This window comes from Bufo gargarizans, chromosome 5 (assembly GCF_014858855.1).
Source record: "Bufo gargarizans isolate SCDJY-AF-19 chromosome 5, ASM1485885v1, whole genome shotgun sequence".
Taxonomy (NCBI): domain Eukaryota; kingdom Metazoa; phylum Chordata; class Amphibia; order Anura; family Bufonidae; genus Bufo; species Bufo gargarizans.
In genome coordinates this window covers 230,048,684-230,067,164 of record NC_058084.1, presented here as the reverse complement: position 1 = coordinate 230,067,164, position 18,481 = coordinate 230,048,684, and the positions used below count along the sequence as shown (strand labels likewise).

The 18,481-nt window shown below is 41.7% G+C and overlaps 1 protein-coding gene across 8 annotated transcripts in view; it reads right to left on the bottom strand.

The window, feature by feature from the left end:
• The window catches only part of PTPN3 (protein tyrosine phosphatase non-receptor type 3), a 1,297,151-nt gene that overhangs the window by 142,859 nt on the left and 1,135,811 nt on the right, over positions 1–18,481 (bottom strand). For all 8 annotated transcript variants that reach the window (XM_044294788.1, XM_044294784.1, XM_044294789.1 and 5 more), the window contains one exon: positions 10,240–10,386. In XM_044294788.1, the coding sequence (XP_044150723.1) occupies positions 10,240–10,386 (147 nt within the window). The remainder of the gene's footprint in view (positions 1–10,239; positions 10,387–18,481) is intronic.

The window sequence follows — 18,481 nt, the reverse complement described above, 5'->3', positions numbered from 1 at the left end:
TGAAATATGGCCAAACTGGTGGCAAGTGGCATCTTGGCAGCTGCCCGCTTGACTTTTCTCAGTTCATGGGCAGTTATTTTGCGCCTTGGTTTTTCCACACGCTTCTTGCGACCCTGTTGACTATTTTGAATGAAACGCTTGATTGTTCGATGATCACGCTTCAGAAGCTTTGCAATTTTAAGAGTGCTGCATCCCTCTGCAAGATATCTCACTATTTTTGACTTTTCTGATCCTGTCAAGTCCTTCTTTTGACCCATTTTGCCAAAGGAAAGGAAGTTGCCTAATAATTATGCACACCTGATATAGGGTGTTGATGTCATTAGACCACCTAATATGCTTAATTGGTAGTAGGCTTTCGAGCCTATACAGCTTGGAGTAAGGCAACATGCATAAAGAGGATGATGTGGTCAAAATACTAATTTGCCTAATAATTCTGCACTCCCTGTACTTGTTGCCCATATTCATTAAGTTATTATGAATTTTCCGCCATATAGATGACAATGATGATGATAAACATTCCACCTCAGGAATACCAGAAGTATCTAAACCAGAAAATGTGCCAAACTGTGGGTGAAACACATATGCACCAAAAATCTGTAACTTCCCAGTGGACTCCTATCTACGATTATTTATAAAAACCTCTGCCAAAGACAAAAATGAAGACCAATCCTCCTGATTCTCAGAGACAAAACATCTCAAATAAGTCTCCAGACTCTGATTAGTGTGTTCCGTCTGTCCGTTGGACTGAGGATAAAAAGCTGTAGAAAAGGACAGTTGTACCCCCATTGAAGTACAGAACGCCTTCCAGAATCTGGAAACAAACTGAGTCCCACGATCCAAGACCACATCAGAGGGAATGCCATGAAGTTTCGCAATGTTGTCAACAAACACTTGTGCAGGTATTTTAGCATTAGTTAGGCCTGGCAGCACCATTTTACTAAATCAATCAATTACAATCACTGTCTTTCCTGAAGAATTAGGTCGATCAGTGATAAATCCATGGATAAGTGAGTCCATGGTCTGGACAGGATGGGCAACGGAAGTAGAGATCCAGAAGGCCGAGTATGTGTCACAGGTACTACACGCTGACACATAGTCTTCAACACATTTACGCAACCCTGGCCACCAGAATCCACGAGAGATGAGGTCGGCAGTGGATCCGCTCCCAGGGTGTCCCGTAAGAACCATACAGTGATGTTCCCCAAACACCTTGTGACGCAATTCTGAAGGCACAAACTGTTTCCCAGAGGGACAAGAATCCAGTGCGTCTCCCTGGGCCTCTAACACCTTCACCTTTAGGTCAGAGTAAAGAGCGGATATCACCACCCCTTCAACAGTACAGGACTCGGATTTTCAAAATCGCTACCTCCAGGAAAACTACATGACAAGGCATCTGTCTTGACGTTCTTAACCCCAGGACAATAGGTGACAATGAAACTGAATCTGGTGAAAAACAAAGATCATCTGGCCTGCCTCAAGTTCAGTTGTTTAGCCAACTCCAGATAAGCCTGTTTTTTGTGATCAGCAAATACCGTGATCGGATGAATCACCCCTTCCAACCAATGATGCCATTCCTCAAAAGCCAACTGAATGGCCAGTAACTCTATGTTACCCACATCATACTTTCTCTCTGCAGTAGAGAGTTTTTTTTAGAGAAAAAGGCACATGGATGCCATTTACCAGGTGACTGGCCCTGCGATAAAACTGCTCCTACCCCCATCTCAGACGGGTCCACTTCCACAATGAAAGATTGTGATACATCCGCTGCACCAATATAGGGGCAGAAGAGAAGCAATCCTTAATTGCAGAAAAGGCTTGCAACACTGAATCAGACCAAACTGAAACATCTGTCCCTTTCTTAGGCCGAATGCACACTCGTACAGTGTATTACTGTACAGCAGCGGCGGCATGAAGCGCACAGCGTCATAGCAACCAATGATGCTGTGCGCTCCTGCTCTGAACAGGAATCCAGCCCGGCATACCGCTATTGGCCGCCGAACACTGCCGTGTGCATTTGACCATAGTCATGTCAGTTAAGGGTTTTACTATTGTTGAATAGTTCTCCAATAAATTTTCGGTAATAGTTGGTGAACAACAAAAACCACTTAAGATCCTTCAGATTTTCTTGTCGATTTTAGTCCAATACAGAACAGACTATCTCTGGATCCATTCGAAAACCCGAAGATGACAGCAGGTAACCAAAAGCTGCACCTTGTGTACAGCAAAAACACGCTTCTCTAATTCTGCTTATAATTTATTAACTCTTAGGATCTGTAACACCAGTCTAACGTGAACCTGATGTATCACCATGTCTGGAGAATAAATTAGAATGTCATCCAAATACATGACTACACACCTCTCCACAAGGTGATGAAAAATGTAATTCACAAAATGCTGTAAAAACGCAGGAGCATTGGTAAACCCAAAAGGCATGACCAGGTTCTCAAAGTGCCCCTCAGGAGTATTAAAAGCTGTCTTCCATTCAACCCCTTCCTTGATCCTAACCAGATTGTATGCCCCCCTTAAGTCCAACTTGGAGAACACCTTAGCACCAACAATCTGGTTAAACAAATTGGGAATCAAAGGAAGAGGATAAGTATCACGGACAGCAATCCGATTGAGTTCACGGAAATCCAGACATGGCCGAAGACCTCCGTCAATTTTTTTAACAAAAAGTAACCCTGCTGCCACTGGAGGTCTTATGTGTCCATTATGTGAGCCAAACTCTCAGCAATATACTCTTTCAGGTCCAGAAAGGTTATACAATCTAGATTTTGGCAACTTAGCTCCGGGAATAAGGTTGATAGGACAATCATATTCCCAATGCGGAGGTAAATCCTGGCATCCACTCTAAGATACTCTTAATCCGATTTCATGCACCACTTGAGATAAACACTTCTGAGTTAGAGGTGCAGAATCAATAGCAAAATGGAAATGGTTTTTTTTTCTAATGCACTTGTTTAAAACCCGTGCATACAGACAAACTGAGCATCAGTCAAGTTCACCACGGCCCTGCTATCGATAAACACCTCAATACCCACAGTTTTTTACTCTAGCTCCACCTCAGCAGTCAGGAGAAATTGTGTACTACCAGTCAAAGACAAATGCACATTTTTTTACTCTCTACTCTCCTCTCACCCCTCCAAGAGTCAGATGGGAATTAAATGTCTCTTTTTTTTCTTTTTGCTGTTGAATGTATGGACATGGATAAAATGTCCCTTCTGTCCGCAGAAAAAACACACTCCCTTCCTATTACCGGTATGCTTAAAAGCGAATCCAGGAGTAGCCTCCACTAATTGCATTGGTTCATCCCCAGACATAAACCCAGGAGTAGCTTCACCCAAAGTGTCAGCGGAGGACGATACATCATGTGATAGTACGTCCTGAGAGTCGGGGCCCCTAGATATCTCTCTCAGGCATCTATCAATGCATATAGCTAGAGACATAGCAGCCTCCAGAAACACTGGGGTTTCATAAAAGGCCAAAGCATCCTTCAGCCTCTCTGATAACCCTTGACAAAACTGGCTACGGAGGACAGTATCATTCCACTCCGTATCCATAACACACCTCCTGCACTCACAGCAATAAATCTCAGTCGAACAATCACCCTGACGAAGGCTGCGTAGCTTGGTTTCGGCTACAGAGGTCCGATCCGGATCATCATAGATAAGACTCAAAGCTTTGAAAAATTTATATACTGACTAGTGAGACTGCGATCCAGTCAGCAGAGAAAAAGCCCATGACTGCACATCTCCCTTAAGCAAGGAAATAACCACACCAACTCACTGTTTCTCATCCCCAGATGAGTGTGGACGTAGCCTAAAATACAGTTTGCACGCCTCCCTAAACAAAATAAAATTATCAAGTCCCCCAGAGAATCTGCCTGAGAGGGCAACTTTAGGCTCCAGATAGGCCTGGTCTCCACCACTACCACCAGGACCGACAGCCTGTGATCTCTGCATCTGCGAGACGGTCGTGCGGAGGTCAGCTACCTTCAAAGACAGCCCTTGCAGCTGACCTTCCAGCACAGAAATAGGTTCAATGGCTGCACACAAAAACTAAAAATGATGGTTTGGGAAGTTTATAATGTCACGCTTCGGTGTGGGAGGCAAACACCACACCGAACATAGGAGGGGAGGGGGAAACAGGGAATCAGGCCTGAGAGCCCACGGAAGGAAGATGGACACCTCCTAGTTAAAAAACAGAATTCTGACTGACTACCAGTATGAACAGACCCCAAAAACAGGTGAGTTCCTACGCAGGAATACCTAGAGTGCTATCTAGCCCTATAGGACTCTGGTACTAATGGCAGGGACGAGACTACCTGTTCTTCCAAAAGGAAGGACGAACAGGAGTCTACTTCAGGCCTAATACAAACAATAGGGAAATGCAACACACAAAATACAAAAGGGAAAGGGAAGACTTAACTTCAAAGAAGCTATGGAAGCACCAGGAACTCAGCCTAAATCCAACCACAGGAAGGTTAAATGACCACATAAGCAACACCTGGAGGCAAGGCGTGTGGCTATTACCAGAAACAACACAGACACCTATTGATCCACAAGGAAAACCTGTCAGATCAAACCACGTGTTGCCAGTCTCACAGATCTCCTGCCACTCACTTTCGCCGGGACGTCCGTATGTCCCGGTACTTCCGTCACAGTGAGTCTTTTAGTACACAAGTGTAGTTGTGACACCTTATCTAGACGTAGACACAGCACAGAGTAAAGTGTAGTGATGAATGGAAAACACATTACTACTTAGGCCACTGAATGGGCCTCAATTGCAATACAAAGCATAGCCACTATACTATGTATAGTGCTGTGCTTGTGAGCACTGTAGTTGGACCCCTTTAAAATGTGTATACAAACAAAGGAATACAGGTTAGTTATATAGCATTTATTCAATGACAGAGTAAAAATACTGGGACACATAAAGACCAGTGTTCTGCTAATTAAACACAAATATATACTGACCACAGATCTTTTCTATAGACTATAAATACTACAATTTAATATCAGGGTACAAACAATATTTTACTGCAAAATAAGTGTTTGATTAGTGGTATGCATAATAAACTAGATATGTATTATGTATTAACTGCTGATCTGTAAACTGTCCAAGACATACAAAATTTAAACAAACTTGAAGGGGTTGTCCCACAAAAACTATTCTATAGTTTTTAAACCAGCACCTGGATATAAATACTTTTGCAATTGCATGTAATTAAACTTTTGTACAGGTGTATCCGTATAGTGCTACCTGTTATTTTTCTGATTTATTTTCCCAGCTCACTAAGAAGCAGGGGCGTGCCTAGGTTGTTTGGCGGGTCCTTTCTCTGGCACCCCCCCAATACTTTAAAAAAATCATACCCCCTCACAGTAGTATTGCCCTCATTGTACAACCTTCACAGTAACTTTGTACAGATGTATGCCCCCTAACAGTAGTTATGCCCACATTGTTCCCATTTAAAGTATTTATTCCTTCATTGTGCCCCCCTCACAGTAGGTATGCCCTCTCTGTGCCCTATTCACAGTAGTAATGCCCTATCTGTGCCCCTTCACAGTTGTAATGCCCTCTTTGTGCCCCCTTCACAGTAATAATCCCCATTGTCCCCCCTTCATAGTAAAAATCCCCATTGTTCCACCTTCATAGTAATAATCCCTATTGTGCCCCCTTCCTCGTTGTGCACCCTTAATAGTAGTAATTGCCATTATACCCCTTCTCAGTAATAATGCCCGGTGTGCCCCCTTAATATTAAAAATGCCCATTGTGCCCCTTAATAGTAGTAATGCCCATTATGCCGCCTTCACAGTAATAATGTCCATTGTGCCCCCTTCACAGTACTAATGCCGTCTGTGCCCCCTCTATAGTATAAATCCGCATTGTGCCCCCTTAATAGTAGTAATGCCCTCTGAGCTAGTAATGCCCATTGTGCCCCTTCACAGTAATGTTGCCCTCTGTGCCCCCTTCTAGTAGTAATGCCCTCTGTGCACTGTGCCTCCTCCGTAGTAGAAATGCCCATTGTGCCCCCTCCATAGTAGAAATGCCCTCTGTGCACCCTCCAGAGTAGAAATGCCCACTGTGCACCCTCCATAGAAGAAATGGTGAATAGTGGAGCAAGGAAAAGTCTCCCTGCTTCAGCATTCAGTGTGCCACAAGCCTGAAGGAGGGGAGGAGTGTGGGGAGCTGAGCGGCGAGTGACAGGACCGCAGCTCCCAGCGCTTCAGCAATGAGCGCTTCCATCTGTATTGATGGAAACGCTCATTGCTTCTGGACTCTGGCACCCCCTGAGAGCCGGCACCCGAGGCGGACTGCAAACCCGGCTGGTTCTAGCTTTGTTAGAAAAAGACTGTTGTGTACTATATGATGTCTGATTTAAATTTTTTACATTAATCATGTGATAACTAGAGATGAGCGGATTTCATATTTTGAAATTTGTTCACTCTTCGTTTGGTGGTAAAAGCAGAATTGCGTTATGGATTCCGTTACCACAGGCCATAACGCAATTCGATGATGGAATGCATAATGGAATGCCTTTAGAGGCATTCTGTTATTCATTCCATCATAATAGAAGTCTATGGGCTGCAAAACGGATCCATCCCGTTTCCGTTATGCAGGAGAGGACTCCCCTGCATAACGGAAACAGGACTGATCCGTTTATGCATTCCGTCATAGACATAGAATTGTGTTTTGGTCCGTGGAATCCATAACGCAATTCTGCTTTTACCAGCAAACGAAGCGTGAACGAATTTCATAAAATTAAAGTGATAACCCCTTTAAGCACAGCAATAATTAATGGAATAAAGAGTTTAATATTGTTTGCATACAGAGTAATAAATACACTACTCACAAAAAGGTAGGGATATTTGGCTTGTAGGTGAAATTTCAGGATGAACCTAAAATGTACTCTAACCTATACAGGTGAGCTTAATGTGACTTTTCTAAACTTTTGAATGCACATGTCCAACTGTTCAATGTTTGAGTATTTTTTGCTGTTCTCTAACAATTCACAACAGGTGTTTGATCCATGAATCACCCAATAAATTTCCTGGTTTAATTAGAATTGGTATTTTAACAGTCCTCCTCATAATGCTGTTTACATTTTGACATCATGAGACCATGATGACACCTAACAATTGATCAACAGTACCTCAACATTTCAAGGCTTCAAGCAGGATGTTCTCAGATGGAAGTGGCCACTGAGCTTTGTCCACATCCCACACTGATGACTGCTTCAATATGAACAATGCCATGAGGAACCGGATTATGAATGCCACACAACTCCAAGCACATTTAAGGGAGGTGAGTGTCACATCATACCATTCAAAACTGTTTACATCAGTGTGGTCTGCATGCTAGATGACCTGCAAGGGTACCTGACCACACCACCAGGCACAGGCATCATAGTCTTGCATGGACCAGGGAGCATCTATGCTGGATGAGAGACCAGTAGGCCTCAGTGCTGTTCACTAATGAAAGTCGATTCACACTGAGCACCAATGATGGCCGCTAACGATGTTGAAGACGTCAAGGAGAGTGCTAACTTATCAACAGATGAGCCTTTGGTGGTGGTGGTATTACAGTGTGGGCAGGCGTGTCTAGTCAATACGGAACTGCCCTACACTTTGTGAATAGTACAGTACAGGCTCATACTACTTGAATAACATCATTAATCCAGTCATTGTGCCTCTGCATGAACATACAGACCTAATTTCATTTTCATGGACGACAATGTGCCAGCTCATCAAGGTTGCATAATTAGGGAACGGCTGCTGGAGACTGGGGTACCTGAAATGGAGTGGTCTGCACTTTCTCCATACCTGAATCCCATTGAAAACCTATGGGATCAGCTGAATCACCATGTAGAGGCTCGTAACACTGTACCCCAGAACCTCAATGACCTGAGGGCTGTCCTTCAAAAAGAGTGGGGTGTCATGACTCAGCAGACAATAAGTCGACTTGTGAACCGCATGAGATGTCAAGGTCACATCACAAATTACTGACACATTGACATTTATTGTGGGGTATACCCACCACTGCTGTTGGTGTTTATTTCAATAAATTGTTTGATATAAGGAAATCACCATTGCATGCTTCTACTTGAATGCCCTACTTTCATGATATCATATAACTGTAACAAGAACTTTTTTCGTTTTCCATAAATTTCACCTAAAATCCAAATATCCCTAACTTTTTGTGAGTAGTGTATATAATAAAATATAGACACGATATTTTAACACAAATGGCAGTGGTAGATCGGTAAAGCTGTGTAAACATACCTTAGTGGGTGCTCATATTTATTTTCATGACTGAGGAGAAGGTTTAATGCCACTGGTATCATTATCACAACTGCCATGAAAATGGTCCCTTCATGTACAGGGTCCTGGGTTCCCAGCACTGAGGGCTCATCACATCCTCCCCCCTTCTCTTAATGATGACTCTAGTGTTCTCCTCTTTGGGCACTAGAGTCATCACTCAGAGCAGCAGGAGAGTGCAGAGAGCCCGGGACACTGCACATGAAAGGACTACTTCAATGGCACTTCACACCCCTCGTACATGATCATATTTTATTTCCCTCACCTATTTACCTCAGTAAGCAGTTTTAAGGGGTCATAACTGCTCCAGATTCCTTTTAAAATATATCAGATAAAGGAAACCCAAGTAAATTTATTATTACTGAAATTAATTGTATAGATAATTTAACCAAGCTTGTATGTTTTAACTCACCTAAGCTAGTAGGAATAAGTAATATACCAGTTTATTCACCACTATTCTTGGGCTGTGTACCGATTTTTTTTTACAGCGCCTTTTTAGGCTGGACCCACTGTGCAGCAGAGAGTGGGGGGCTCAGCTCTCACAAGACCAACAAGAGCACAGATCCGGGCTGTTTAACTCATTACATGCCACTGGCAATGGTGCCCGCTGCATGTAAGCGGTGACAGAAGGAGCAGACTCCCTCTGTATCTCTTCGGCATCCTGCAAATAAGATTGCGGGATGTCGAGGTGTATATATGCAAGTTGGGACCTAGTACAGGCCCCAAGCCTGCCTTGAGTGTTCTCGAGCAGGCTGCACCTCTCTGGCGCAGCCTGCTGTTCAATGTCAGTATAGCACTAACATTAAAATACAATGCACTATAGGAATAGAGCATTGTATTTTAGAAGCACTTAAAAGATCACCTGTTATAGTGCCCTTGTGGGACTATTAAGTGGTTAAACAACGTAAAAGAAAAATGTAATTAAAAAGTTCCAATTAAAAACGCTTTTGAATGAAAAAATTGCAAAAATAAAATCTCCCACGTTTTTGCATTGCCGTGTCCATAACAACCTGCAGTAAACAAATATGTAAATTATCCCCTACGATGAATGCCATAAAAAAAAAATAGGCAGAATTGCTAATTTTACTTAGTTGCCAACAAAGAATTCAAAGGGGTTATCCGATACAAAAAAATGTCCCCCATATGCCCTGGCCCCTCACACTGAATCTACGGGTGACGCTAGGGAGGCTTGTCCCCGTCACCACCTGCCATTGGCTGCTCCCCTCCCCGACACAGAATATTTTCATCCACAAATGGGGAAAAGCAGCTGCGGCAGTGTGGGGACCAGAAGCAGCGCAGGGAGCCAGGTAAGTAAATTCAGTTTGAGGAGAAATCTTTTTGTCTCGGGTAACCCCTTTAATAGCAAGTGATCAAAAAGTGTTATTTACTCTAAAATGATACTAATAAAAACTACGAGTCCTGCTTACATCCTGCAAAAATTAAGCCCTCACACAACTCCACAAAAAGAAAAAAAAAAGTTATGAGTCTTGGGATGCGCAATGCAAAAAGATTTCATTGCACAAGGGTTTTATTGCACTAAAAAAACAATATGTATTTGGTATCACTGTAATTGTACTGACACAGAATAAAGATATCATGTTATTTATGCAGAAAATGAATGCTGCAAAAAGTATAATGTAAAAACTCAGTGGCAGTATTTATGTTTTTCCCCCATCTCCCTCCCAGAAAGTTAATAAAAGTTAATTCAGAAAGTTATGTGTACCCCAAAACGGGACCATTAAAACTACAATTTTTCCTGCAAAAAAACCCTCATACATAGAGGGAAAAATAAAACGGTATAGCTCTTGAAAGTTAACGATATAAAAAAAAAAAAAACACTTGTTCAGTAAGGCCCAAAACAGGTTGGTCATTAAAGGGGTTAAGAAAAATACTTTTTTACAACATTGAAATAAAGCCCTACCTTTCCTCGTTCTGTTAATGTTGTTAACATGATGATAAGTGTTAATCTGTTGTTCCAAACCATCTGCCAGAAATGTGCACAAGTATGAGGAAGAGGGCCTTGGGTGGCAATATATCTGTTTACAATATTTGATTTTGGAATTTCCATCTGCAAAAGAAAAAACATAAAATTTTAGTTAAAAAGTACAGATATGTTCCCCATAGCAACCAATCATAATTCCTCTATACTCTAATGTTTTCCATAAATTCGCTTACAATGGAAAGCAACAAAGAGATAAAGGGAGAGTATTAAAGTTGTCCAGGTTCTAATATGATGACCTATCTTCAGGATAGGTAATCAATATTAGATTGTAGAAGTTCTGACTCCCAGGGGTCTGACGATCAGCTGGTTGAAGTGAGCGGAACACTTGTATAAGTGCTGCCTTCTCATGACTGTTTTATCTGCTCGCCATCGACATTGCAGCAGGCTGAAGTGTAATTCCAAACTCCTCCATCCTATTTAACCCTTTCAGCACCAAGCCACTTTTCCCCTTAAATCCCAGGCCAATTTTTGCAAATCTGACGTGTCACTTTGTGTGGTAATAACTTTAGAACGGTTTTTCTTATCAAAGCCATTCTGAGATTGTTTTCTCATGATACATTGTACATCATGTTAGTGATAAATTTGAGTCAATATGTTTTACCTTTTATATTAAAAAAATCTAAAAATTTGAGAAAATATGGAAAAAATGAACTATTTTATAAATATGAAATTCTCTGCTTTATGGCAGATAGTGATACCTCACAAAATAGTTATTAGTAACATAGTAACATAGTTTATAAGGCTGAAAAAATACATCTGTACATCTAGTTCAGCCTGTTATCCTGCAAGTTGATCTAGAGGAAAGCAAAACACTGTGTAAGTTAGAAGCCAATTTTCCTCACTTTAGGGGAAGAAAAATTCCTTCCCAACTATAATCAGGCAATCAGAATAACTCCCTGGATCAACAACCCATCTCTAGTAACTATAACCTGTAATATTATTACACTCCAGAAATACATCCAGGCTCCTCTTGAATTACTTTACATTTTCCATGTGTCTACTTTATGTTAGCATCATTTTGTAAATGTAATTGAAATTTTTTAGAAAAATGTTAGAAGCAATTTTTAAAACTTTCAACAACATTTTAAAAACCATTTTTTAGGCACTAATTCAGTTATAAGGTGATTTTGAGGGGTTTACGTAATGGAAACCACGTATAAATGACCCCATTTTAGATAATACACCTCAAATTATTCAAAACTGATGTTACAAACTTTGTAAACTCTTGAGGTGTTCAACAAGAATTAAAGGAAAATGGAGGTGAAATTTCAATAGTTTTTTTTGGTAGATTTTATTAGAATTTTTTCTTGCAACACAGCAAGAGTTAAAAGCAAAAAAAACCTCAATATACATTACTCTGATTCTGCAGTTTACATAAATACCCCATATGCGGTAGTAAACTGCTGCTGGGGCACATGGCAGTGGTCAAAAGGAAAGGAGCACCATATGGTTTTTGGAGGCAGATTTTGCTAAAATGGTTTTTGGGTTCTATTTTGTATTTGAAGAGACCCTGACGTACCCCTAGAGAGGAAACCCTCAAAAAGTGAAACTACAACCCTCAAAGAATATATTAAAGGGTGTACTGAGCACTTTGACCCCATAGGCGTTTTACGAAATTTGGAAACACTTGGCTGTGAAAATGAAAAGTTTAATTTCTTCCAATAAAATGTTACTTTAGCCCCAAATTTTTCATTTTCAGAAGGGGTAACAGGAGAAAAAGCACTGCATAATTTGTTATCCATTTTCTTCTGAATATGGCAACACCCCATATGTGCTGATAAACTGCTGTGGAGTCACATGGCAGGGGTCACATGGCAGGAAAGCAAGGAGCGCCATATGGATTTTGCAGCGCAGATTTTGATGGATTGATTTACGGGTGCCATTGGTTTTTATTTTTTGAGTGGTTGTCTTATGTGGGGGTTCATTTTTTGCATTTTCATTGGTGTCATTTTGGGATATATATGACTTTTTGATCACTCGATAGTATGCATTTTGTACGGTGAGATGACAAAAAAGTAACTGTTATGGCATAGTTTTTATTTATTTTATTTTTACAGCGTTCAGCTGACAGAGTATATCATGTGATATTTTTATAGAGCAGGTTGTTGCGGATGTGGCAATACCTAATATGTCTATTATTTTTATTTTTGTTAAGTTTTACACAGTGAAAGCATTTTTGAATAGCATAAAATCTTGTTTTTCTGTAGCCATGTTCTGAGATCCATAAAAAAAATTGTGGCGATTGTCTTAGGTAGGGTCTCATTTTTATGCGGGATGAGATGACGGTTTCCTTGATACCATTTTGGGGTAAATACACCTTTTTGATCGATTGGTATCACACTTTTTGTGAGGCAAGGTGACCAGAAAATGGCTGTTTGGCATTGTTTTTATTTTTTACAGCGTTCACCTGACAGGGTGGTTCATGTAATATTTTTATAGAGCCAGTCGATACGGACGCCGCGATACCTATACCTAGAATACAGTATGTCTACTTTTACTTGAAACTTAATATTTTTTATTATGTAAAACTATTTTTAAAACTTTTTTTTATTTTTTACTTTTTTTTTTGTCCCACTATGGGACTTCAACTTTTCGGGGTCTGATTCCGTCTACAATGCATTACAATACATCTGTATTGTAATGATTTGTCTGTAAGTGTATATTACACAGTGTAAGGCCGCTTTTTCAGTATTTTGCGGTCTTCAAAAAATGGATCTGCAAAAAATACGGATGACGTCCGTGTGCATTTCATTTTCTGCGGAACGGAACAGATGGCCCCTGAACGTAAACGGAATGTAAATGCAAAAAAATAGTTTGTGTGCAAGAGGCCTAATACACTTACAGCCTGCTTGCCTATGAAACCCAGACTGCTGTCTCACAGGCTTACATGGAAAGCAGCACGATTCCTATGGAAGGCATCGGGCTGCCTTCCCAACCATCAGGTTCCCGTCACCGCAGCGCGGGGTCCTGATGGGGATGGGGGCCTGACAAGGATAGCTCATGTGCCACGGTCAGCGATGACCTCGGCATAACGAGGCCTAATGCACCGGCATCTGTGCTTTCACCTATGCCGGCGCATACAGTAGGGGCTCGGCTATCAGTGATTGCGGGGTGCCGGACCTCATCTGCTAATCGGGCCAGCACAACTCTTGCACCCGTCCTAAACAGCACATTGTAGCTGTACGGTGCTGGGATTTAAGGTACATCTATGGCACTGGTATCCTACAGGTTAAGTGAACCCTTGCTGATCTTATATTGATAAGCTATCCTGAGGATAGTCATCAATATCAGAAACCAGACAACCCCTTTAGCCCCACAGAAAAAAGGCTTTAAAAATTAAAGCCACGCTGTTATTGGTTTCATAAATCTTCCACACAGACTTGCATGTTTCATTACTGTTCAAGACTTCTAGTAAATATTACAGCACTACAACTCCCCATTTTATTTTAGTAACACATTCTGATAAAGAAGAAACTTGTGGTCAGAAAAAAATTCAAATGGCCTATGGCAAATATCTGTAATTTCAATGTGTTTATAGTTCCTGATTGGAAACGTACTAGAAAAGGCTAATGCATTTCGCAGGCATGCTGTGATGAGACCAAGGGAGTCTTGTATGGTTGTTTATGAGTGCCTTACTATGGCTTTGCACAGTAGGGATGAAGCAATATGTATACAGCCCTGGGAGAAAAGGCATATAAAAGCAAGACAGCTATAAAACTGTTTTAAAGAAAATACTTTCTTTCTTGCCCAAAACAAACGTAGTGTAGATTCAATATTTTTTTTTTTGAATGGTTTAGAAAGGCTGGAAGCTGATGGTGCAGGACATGTCAGCTCCGTCGCCAGCAAGCACCATACTGCTTAAAAAGACCCAGAGACTGGGATAGAGTCTCAGACAACCTCCATATCCCTGGACGCATTTCTCCACTGTAGTGCCGATGAGACAAAGCCCAAGATGGCGCCTTCCCGCTATATACAGTCTAAGCAAAGCGGCCCTATGGTTTCCCCTCTCCTAATTTCTTTGCTGCCTCCAGAACTGAGCCCCTCGTCGCTTCCGTCACCTCACGAGATAGAATCCACCACACTGCCGGACATTACTCCGGTTCAGGACGGTGCTCCCTCCTCAGGCCCTGTGTAGAGGGCACCACGGGTGCCGCGGTAGACTGAAGCTGCACCTCAAGACCCATCCAGTCTTATCATGGAGAACTCTCACTGCAATGGAGAGCAGTCACAGAGGAGGTGCCACTGGATGGCACACCACAGCCATCTCCGACACCTACATTCCCCCTCTTCATCACTTCATGTATGACTCGGAGGGATGGTTTCTTAGAGGACCCCATGGACACTCATTCATCTCCTCTTCTCCTGGAGTTCCCCCTCCCCAAGATAGCTTTTATTCCTCTAACCTCAATCAGGGGCAACCTCCACTAAGGGCTTCCAGACCAGGGAATCCCTGGACTGCATGACCCTAACAGATCCAATGCTACCTACAGTGGAATGTTCAGTTCTCGCTCTCCTTCTAGACATTGGTCAACATCCTTCTCAGACTCCGATGGTTTGAGCCCTATCAAAAAACTTCCTGTTTAGTGGTCACATATCCAACAACTTCCCATGAAACAGGATTTCTGAGTCCTCATCTCAGAATTGAAAGATGAATTAGCAGATGTTCCAAATGTGGGCCTCCGCCTTGATCAACTTGAAGAAGATCACAATGCTTCTTGAACAGTGATTTGCCATCTTTAAGCAAAAAATCTCTTCTCAAGCACTCTTAATACTGATAATATGGGTCACTGTCATAAGAGAGGAGATGAAGATGTTCCTACTCTTTTATACCACATCTTTAAAACCATCTTGGGTCGCCTGTTAATCCAATCTATCAAGATGGACCATGCCCACAGGGCCCTGTGCCCAAAGTCTCTAGGAGGATTTCTACGTTATATCATTTGCTTTGTTAATGACTTAAGTCTGAAAGAAGAATATTGACAAAATCTCTCTCTTTCTGTTGTATTAACTTCCAAGTATCCCAGGTGTCTATCTTCCAAGACTTGTCCTGAATTACACTTAAAAAAAGAAGAGTATTAAAGGGACACTGACAGGCCCGATAAACATATTTAGTTTTTCCTATGCAGTCATAGGTCTATTAAAGTGTATTCCAATCACATAAGAGTACCCCCTGTCCGCATTTTAAACCATGTAAAAACAACTTTATAATCTTCTGTCAATCACCTTCCTTTATGCCCAAGGGGCGTTTTTTCATATTTCTTTATGCCCAAGGGGCGTTTTTACACCTACATTTGTGCCCAGCCACGCCCCAACTGTCGCTTCCTAGCGCCGCCCAGCTCATTATTATTCACTGCGCTGGGCGGCTTTTACAGTCCCCGATCCTCCCGAGCCGGCACAGGCGCAGCAGGAGATGCTGGCATTGAATAAGGGACGTAGGCGCACTGCTAGTAAGGGTGCCGGGCAAGTTATCCGGCGCACGTGCAGAAGGTACAAGTGAGTTCAATGCCAGGGATAGCTGTGGGGCTATTTTGTTTTGTAGGACCCTTTCTCTGATTGTCTCCTACCTTTGCGAATCTTCAGTTAAATTTTCTGCAAAGTCTAGCTTTTAATTTCCAAAGAATTATACACTATTGTTGGATTGAGTTAGGTTACCTGGATGTGCCGTCCCTCTCCTTATTTGAGCGAATAGTAGAGCGGTCCCTCTACTAAGGGGCTTGTATCTAACATATATCAGCTTCTGCTTTCCCCTGATTTCCCAGGTGATTTGAAACATCTATACATGCGAACGTGGGAGGAATAGCTTAGTAGGGTACTCACCCCGGAGACTTGGCAAAGTATCTGGTCCAGGGCACATGCTTAACTTCTCTTGTGTTACTCTGTAGCCCTCCTGACCGCTAAGTTCCTGAAAGTCTGGTCGGCATGGGACACTCACATGAACTTGATAACCTTATGGATGTTAAGATATCCCTTGTTTCTTTTAAATATAAGTCTTGCTTGAGTTCCTATATTCTTTTCTTTATTCTAAATCCATAAATTCTGAACCACATTGATTACTGTTTATTTATTGTTTATTTAAAAGTTGAAAATTAAAAAAACTAAGTTGGAAAAAAAGAATGGTTTACTTTTTTACATACAAACTGGATTCCCAAAAAGTTGGGACACTAAACAAATTGTGAATAAAAACTGAATGCAATGATGTGGAGATGGCAAATGTCAATATTTTATTTGTAATAGAACGTAGATGACAGATCAAACATTTAATCCGAGTAAATGTATCATTTTAAAGGAAAAATATGTTGATTCAAATTTTCACGGTGTCAACAAATCCCCAAAAAGTTGGGACAAGTAGGAAAAAGGCTGGAAAAAGTAAATTTGAGCATAACGAAGAGCTGGAAGACCAATTAACACTAATTAGGTCAATTGGCAACATGATTTGGTATATAAAGAGCTTCTCAGAGTGGCAGTGTCTCTCAAAAGCCAAGATAGGTAGAGGATCACCAATTCCTACAATGTTGCGCAGAAAGATAGTGGAGCAATATCAGAAAGGTGTTACCCAGCGAAAAATTGCAAAGACTTTGCATCTATCATCATCAACTGTGTATAACATCATCCGAGGATTCAGAGAATCTGGAACAATCTCTGTGCGTAAGGGTCAAGGCCGTAAAACCATACTGGATGCCAGTGATCTCCGGGCCCTTAAACGACACTGCACCACAAACAGGAATGCTACTGTAAAGGAAATCACAGAATGGGCTCAGGAATACTTCCAGAAACCATTGTCAGCGAACACAATCCACCGTGCCATCCGCCGTTGCCAGCTGAAACTCTACAGTGCAAAGAAAAAGCCATTTCTAAGCAAGATCCACAAGCTCAGGCGTTTTCACTGGGCCAGGGATCATTTAAAATGGAGTGTGGCAAAATGGAAGACTGTTCTGTGGTCAGACGAGTCACGATTCAAAGTTCTTTTTGGAAATCTGGGACGCCATGTCATCCGGACCGAAGAGGACAAGGACAGCCCAAGTTGTTATCAACGCTCAGTTCAGAAGCCTGCTTCTCTGATGGTATGGGGTTGCATGAGTGCGTGTGGCATGGGCAGCTTGCATGTCTGGAAAGGCACCATCAATGCAGAAAAATATATTCAGGTTCTAGAACAACATATGCTCCTATCCAGACGTCATCTCTTTCAGGGAAGACCCTGCATTTTTCAACAAGATAATGCCAGACCACACTCTGCATCAATCACAACATCATGGCTGCGTAAGAGAAGGATGCGGGTACTGAAATGGCCAGTCTGCAGTCCAGATCTTTCACCTATTGAGAACATTTGGCGCATCATAAAGAGGAAGGTGCAACAAAGAAGGCCCAAGACGATTGAACAGTTAGAGGCCTGTATTAGACAAGAATGGGAGAGCATTCCTATTTCTAAACTAGAGAAACTGGTCTCCTCAGTCCCCAGACGTCTGTTGAGTGTTGTAAGAAGAACGGGAGATGCCACACAGTGGTGAAAATGGCCTTGTCCCAACTTTTGGGGGATTTGTTGACACCATGAAATTCTGATTCAACATATTTTTCCCTTAAAATGGTACATTTTCTCAGTTTAAACTTTTGTTCCGTGATTTATGTTCTATTCTGAATAAAATATTAGAAGTTGGCACCTCCACATCATTGCATTCAGTTTTTATTTTACCATTTGTATAGTGTCCCAAATTTTTGGGAATCCGGTTTGTATTTTTTTTATAAATATGTCCCAAAAATTGAGGTATATAAACAATGCCAAATGTTTTACTGCCATTTATCCTATTATCCCAACATATCTGGGCTGATAATATGTGGCTTTTTAGAATAACAGTATACTGTATTATACTGACAGATCAACAACAGCGTAGGTACAACTCTTACAGTGGTGAGATGTACTGGTGCACAGTGTCAGACTTAGATGCCTAGGGCCCACCAATTTAGTTGTGGGGCACATCTTATGGATACATTCAAATATTACTTGCCCACACAGCAAAAGACAGCAGCAAGATGCTACAAGATGATTGATTATGGGGGTCCCTGCGGCAACTTTAAGAAGGTGGGTCCCTGGGGAAATATGATATTGGCTGGCAGCCTCTGTTCCTATAAGTCACCTTAGCCACCTGATTGCGTCAATAATAACAAA